The sequence below is a fragment of the Penaeus vannamei genome, chromosome 16 (assembly GCF_042767895.1).
Source record: "Penaeus vannamei isolate JL-2024 chromosome 16, ASM4276789v1, whole genome shotgun sequence".
NCBI classification, from domain to species: Eukaryota; Metazoa; Arthropoda; class Malacostraca; order Decapoda; family Penaeidae; genus Penaeus; species Penaeus vannamei.
The window spans coordinates 9,135,899-9,142,681 of record NC_091564.1 but is presented as its reverse complement, the minus strand read 5'-3'; the positions used below and the strand labels follow the sequence as shown (position 1 = coordinate 9,142,681).

At 41.5% G+C, this 6,783-nt stretch overlaps 1 protein-coding gene across 2 annotated transcripts in view; it reads right to left on the bottom strand.

The window, feature by feature from the left end:
- Nucleotides 1-2,799: 2,799 nt before the first annotated feature.
- The window catches only part of LOC113803495 (glucoside xylosyltransferase 1), an 18,632-nt gene continuing 14,648 nt past the window's right edge, over nucleotides 2,800-6,783 (bottom strand). For both annotated transcript variants that reach the window (XM_070131154.1, XM_027354280.2), the window contains exons 6-8: nucleotides 6,469-6,642; nucleotides 6,072-6,230; nucleotides 2,800-5,814 (exon numbers count right to left, since the gene is read on the bottom strand). In XM_070131154.1, coding sequence (XP_069987255.1) covers nucleotides 5,641-5,814; nucleotides 6,072-6,230; nucleotides 6,469-6,642 — 507 coding nt within the window. In that variant the 3' untranslated portion in view covers nucleotides 2,800-5,640. The remainder of the gene's footprint in view (nucleotides 5,815-6,071; nucleotides 6,231-6,468; nucleotides 6,643-6,783) is intronic.

The window sequence follows — 6,783 nt, the reverse complement described above, 5'->3', positions numbered from 1 at the left end:
CTAAACCTTATACTCAAAAAAGTTAAATATTATTTCTTAAATCATTTTTTTTCCTGAGGAAAGGCCTTAGTACACTCCGAATTAACCAAATAATCCAAAATATGCCAAAACTACCCCCCCCCCCCACCCATCATATGCCCGTTGTTGCCGTGGGGTAGGAGACGGTGACTGGGACCCAATGCTGGGGATACCCCCTGCCTTGGGCCTCATCCCTCGACTCGAACAATTTTCCCTTCCCCTTTTCGTTCCCTTTTCTTCTCCAACCCTATCTAACATCCAGTTCCTCAGGTGCCACGGGCACGGTATTCCCCTGTTAAATTGTCTATCCCTTGTCCCTCAAGGAGACCCTGTAGAGTGACAATTTCTCTCCCCAACATACTCTAGGTTTACCATGGCCAGTAATAAAAAATGAGTCATTATCAGGGGTATTTTAACACTTGTCTCTTTATCAAATACCCCATTGATTTCAATTCTCCCGGTTTCCCGGCCCCAGGCTCTTCTTTGACCACGACTCAGAACACTGCTACTACTACCCCTTCCTCCACCCCACAACTTTCTCAGTCCAGTCCAGGTCATCCACCAGGTCATTACTCAACACCCAGGACCATTCTTCCTCTCCCAACATTACCTCCACCCCTACAACTGTCTTCATCAACTACCCCATTTTCCCTTATTACTACTCTGCAGCCATATTGACCACCTCTCCGCAGTCCTACCTCTCTCAACACTACTCTCTCTTCATTACTTCTTCTACCGTCCATACTCTACTTGGCCCCCAACCAAATGGTATCGATTTTTTGTACCCCTCCCCCCCACCACCACAGCCCTTACTCTGACAACACTCTCCTCTCCCAGCAATGCCTCCAAAAACAAGCAGGTGAAGTTTCCTTCCGCAGCCACCCCGATCGTCCTCGCCTTGTCAGTTACAATCGAATCCCAAGCTATAGCGTTATCTACTCTGACTTCACTGGCAAATCCATTCCTACCCAACTTCATCCCTCCCTCAATACTTGGACCGGATCTGTCTCTATCTCCTCGACAAGCTGCCCTGTCTACAGGGATTAGTCAGATTTTGGAGCACTTTCACAATCCTCTTTATCTGGCCTCGTGTAATACAATTGCTACACCTTTCTCCTAGAGGCCGCCGTAAGTCCAACACCATTATTGCCAATATTACTTCCGTAGAGTGTTTACATTGGCGGAGAGTCCTTCCTGTCCGACCATATCACCCCCACCATCCCCGACAATGTCTGAATTGCTGGCGTCCAAGCCATCCTGCCAAACACTGCCGTTTTTACGGCCCGATGTCCTCTATGTCCCCAACCTGGTTATAATCGATCAAACTGATCTGTACAGTAACACAAATGTGCCAATTGTGACGGCTCTCATAATGTATTTTTAGGGGCTGCACTCCTGCAAGTTTCAGGAAGCACGTCCACGAGGTTTTTCTCTCGCTCCCTACTCCAATAATGACCTGCGCTCTACCCTTCCCCTTGCCTTTCAAGATGTTCCGACACCTCCCTCAGTATCTCTTCCTCATCCTATTTCTACCCCATCCCTCTCCCAGTCAAATTCTTTTGCCATTCTAAAACCACACTTCCCAATTTCCACTACCATTGCAGACTATCCAATCACTACTTCCCTGGTACCTTCCCCTCTTCCTCCTTTCAACTCATCGCACAAGATAACCTTAACTCTCCATCCCATCCTCTCCCTCCACCCCTCAAACTTTTGTCCCATCTCCCGTTCATAAGAAAACCTGTTTCTCAGACCCCCCCCCCCAAACCAAATCCGCTTCAGACACTCTCGAAGGCATTCAAAACTATCAGACCCGCCCCTATGTCCTCTATGTAATGTCCCTCTTTCAGTTCCACACATTCTTTTGTCCTGCCCACGTTTTAATGTACCTCTGCTTATCCACACCTATCTTCCCTTCACCGACCTCCCAACATATCAGACATCCTTACAGAATCCCACAGCCTTGACAACCTGTTCTCCTTCCTCAGACGCATAAATATCCTTCACTTGATCTAACTCCCTTACCTAAACCACCATAACCTTTTCCCTCACCTTCAACCTTTCAACACTACTCCAGATAGTTGACATAGCAACTATCACCTGACATCCCCCTTTACTATACCTTCCTATAGTGCTATATGACCTTAGGTGCCTAGCACATTTATTTTAACCATTAACCATTCAGAACTATCTAACCATGACCGAAGGTAACAGGACTAAACCTCATCCACCCACCAATCTCTCTACTCCCATTCCTTCTACACTTAAATTAATTGCCGACATCCATCTTCCTCCTACTCCCTCCAAACACATTTCATTCCTGCCTGCTTCAACTGCATCCCCTCTTCCATCCCATGTGACCCTCTGTCACAACCCCCTTCCCTGGATTCTCTCCCTCCTGACATTTTTCCTGAAACTGACTTAATTGCTTCTCTACCTTGCCCTAAGGACATCCTTGTAAAATTCCACATTTCTTCCTTTGACAATTTGATTTAATCACCCTTATCAGTACCTACCTTCCTGGAAATGCTATACGACTTCTGATGTGTAGCACATTTAATCAATAACTGACACTCTACCCTTTTCGCTATGATACCTTTTCAGAGTACTATATGACCTTTGATGTCTAACATATTTATTTTGCTTTGTAACCATTGCCCATTAACCATCTAAAACTAAATGTGTAGCTTCTATATAGGAAATTAAGGTAGCTCTAGATTAGGATTAGTCTAATTTTGCATTGGTAGCAACAAATAAATATTTTGAGGTTATCAAACAACGTTTTGGTATTTTTTTATTCATTTAATCACAGTTGGTTGAAGATGACAAATACAATGTTTTCTTTTTAAGAGTGTTGCCGTAAATCTACGTCATAAATATTATTCCTATTTTTGACCAGGAAGAAAGACTGCCCAAAATAGATTATCAATAATAATTTTGCCATGGATGTTGTACTTGTTTTTCATTCCTAAATTTAGCAAATGTGAAATACTTAGTCCTCGGCTGATATTGCTTGGGAAATAGTATCAAAATCCTATGAAAGTAGTCGTAAATATTCAAATGATTAATATTCATCGTACTTAAGCATCACAATATTGCTTTCCTCCCAAATGGGCATAGCAAGAATGCCGACCCATGCACTAATGAAAAATGCCTTATTCTTGCGTATAAGTACCATTCCAACTTTTTCCTAATGCTTTGGACCAATTACCATGATTTTATATCACAATCCTCTTTATCTTGCATCAAGGTAGCTTTCCGACAAAAATTATGGAATGTAAAGCAATCCGGGCTGTTCAATAAAAGCTCAGAGATGATGATCCTAAAAAGCTGAAAACCCAAGCAAAGTTCACTTTATAGGTCGCTTTGAAACTTACTTCCACTTAAAAGTTCCATGTGCATACTGCATTTTCATGCCGATTTCTAACCGAAAAACAAAATGAAAGTAGTCAAATAAATAGTTACCAGGCTACTGTACGCAATGAAAAAAAACAAATAAATAATTGTATCACCAACACACAAATCATGATATTACGCAGAATGCATTGTATGTCAAAATGGACTTTAGGGTTATGAACATGAGCCACTTACTAAGAAATCAAAATAGGAGGCAAGGATTACCGATGAGAGGACAGAACTGCAACTATCATATCCAAATGGTTCATGATTAGAGGCCAAAAAGCAAAATAAATATACTAGACATCAAAGGTCGTGCAGCCCTATGGGAAGGGCAAAGAGCGGGTGAGATTGATTATGCACTACACGCCAGCAGCATGATGGTGTTGGAAGCAAAATAAATGTGCTAAACATCTAAAGTCATAGAACACTATAGGAAAGTATATTAAAGGAGTGGTCTTGAAAAGTTAAAGATAGGTAAAGGAGTTGATGTGTGAATGGGTTCCGGTGGGTCTAGGTAAGGGAATTACATAAAGGTTTCACGTGTGTATCCAGGAGGGAATGGAAATGATAGAGGGGATGGAGAGGGAGAGAATGTACGTGTAGTTTGAGCTGAGATGTGTGGCTTATGCTGGGAGGAAATTGGAGGAAGTGGTGTAGGGGTATGGGCAGGAGGAGGATGAGTGTTGGGAGGATGGATATCGGAAGTAGTTGGAGTTGACGGGGATGGGGATGGTGTTGGAAAGGGTAAAAGTGGAGAGGATGATTAAATGGGTCAAAGTACAAATTAGCCTGGTCTGCCTGTTCATAGCCGGGGATTCCAACATGGCTGGGCAGCCAGCAAAACCTGGCAGATCTGTGGCGCGTAGACAGTCCTGAATGGTTAATGGTTAAAAGCGAAATAGATGTGCTAGACATCTAAGGTCATATAGCACTATAGGAAGGTATAGTAAAGGGAGATGTCAGGTGATAGTTGCTATGCGTCAACTATCTAAAGTAATGTTGAACAGTCCTGAAACTTACTGACAAGAGTGCACAGACTGTAAGAGAGAAAGAAGGTAGTATATGCATTTTAAGGCAAAGGATCACGTACTTCTCTATTGTAAGGTCACTGGACTCCGAAGGGAGGGATATTTGAATGTACGAGAGAGAAGACTATTACGAAACCAGCCCCGGAGAGAAATGTATAAATAATAATAATAATAATAATAATAACAATAATAATAGTAATATAAAATAATAACTATAATAATTAATTAAAATTATTATCATTATCATAATATCAACATTACTAATAATATTGTGCTACTGTACTGCTAACGGGGTATGGTTTGGGGTAAAGGGCATAGAAGAGGGAGGAGTATGGCATCAAATGGAGGATATTTATGCGTCTGAGAAAGGAGGACAAGTTGTCAAAGGAAAAGGTATGTCCAGTGGAGGATGTCCAGTTGGATGGGGGATCGAGGAAGTGAGAATAAGTGAGGAAAAGCAAAGGCACGGGTTTCTGTAAAGCCGGGACAGGAAAGTAGGATGTGTGAGACTGAAAGAGGAACATTGCATGTAGAGCACAGAGTTGGATCAGACTGTGACATGAGATAGGAATGTGTGAAGCGAGTGTAGCCAATTCTTAAGCGGGCAAGAGCAGTTTCCCAGCGTCTATTCTAATGGTATTGACAAAGGGAGATGGAAGATATAATGTCGTTCATTAGTGGTAAGGGTAACTTTAGTAACAAGAAATGTTGACTTATGGCATGAATAATTTATGTCGATTACCGAGATGGGATATACATTTCATTCAAGTCTTTGGCATGTTAAATCAATGAATAACAAAATGTGCATTGACCTGTCTGATGTTATATTTTTTTAGAATTTTGTGTAAATAATATTTAGAACACTAGTTTCAAAATTTGACGATATCTTCTTTAATGTGTATTGTATTTCTTTTATATATATAATTAAAATATTTAGAAATCTTTTGAACCCAATATGAGAAATCTTTGTCATCGGCCATCAATACATACCCGAATAGATAGGCACATTGGGTATTAATTGAAATATATCGTCAACACAGCGTGGGATTTTCAAAAATTCTTCTGAAAAATGTAATACTTTCAAGGCTTTATCGTTTAAGAGATACTCTCGGTATCAATACCAATCATTTCATCACACACTCTTATCCTTTCATCACTTATTCTCTGTTGCTTTTCGTTACCTAACTTCCGAAATTCACTTTACATGTTTCTCAAATTCCATAGTTAGGATGGCATCAATGTTAGAAATCTTCGCACATCTGGACTGCAGGCGCTTCTCACTAACTTCGGAGAGGTCCTTTTGCAACGAGGTCAAGAGATCATGCAGTGAATCTCCTAAATGATGTCGCTCCCATGCGTCGAACACCGCCTGTGTACATATGAGAAAATAATCATAATCAAAAGCCGAATTATTGTTTGATGGTCGTTGGTTTAATAAAGAGTGAGACTGGTTAGTGTGTAAATTCTGGCTTGTAGCTACGAATTGTCATTGCTCTAAAGTTCAAAACGCCCTATAAAATGGATTTCTAAGCTGAGAACAACCATGCGCAAAGAATAACAAATAAACAAAAGAATGATATAAAATATAAGTACACATACAATAAAATGCAACACAAAACTCCTTACCTGTAATTTCCTTTCCGCCCCGCTGACGAAAGCAAGGGCGTTGCCATGTAGAATGGACACCCCCTTGGTGGCTGCCTGAGGGCACATGTTAGTCCCCTGAGAACACTGCCACATGCGGTAGTTCCACTCGCACCCCAGTTCATAAAGTTTCTCTGGATGCTGTATTGAGAAATGATGTGTGATAATGCCACATAGAGCAAGACCTGGAGGACTGATAGCCCCAGAGGACTTTGTGGGTTATGCTATGTTTCACTATGCTGATGTGTGATATAAAACAAATCTCTTGGAAAAGAGAAAAGAGAATGGAAAGAATGGCGGATGAGAATGACTGAATGAAAAAAACAGATATCTTATCAGCCCCTCTCTTCCTCTCTCCTAGAACGCCCAACACTTTTACCTTATGAAACAGGATGTTCAGCATGTCTTGATCTGCCAGTTTGATCTTTTGTCGGAAATCGTCGAAGACCTTCATGACAGCCGGCGTCCAACCACCTCCCGGGAAGCTCTTCATGCGCGTCAAGTTCATGTGCATGATACCTGCGTTGAGGCCCGAAGACCCGTAAAAGGGAATCTGCGGGAGTATTTGCGATGATAAAAACGACTTACAACTTTGCACCTTCCTTATTCGCCTTACTCTTTATCACTGGTTGTCATACTGGCTCGTAAATCCCATATCATTATATTATAACTACCTTCAAGTTATGGAAGCACA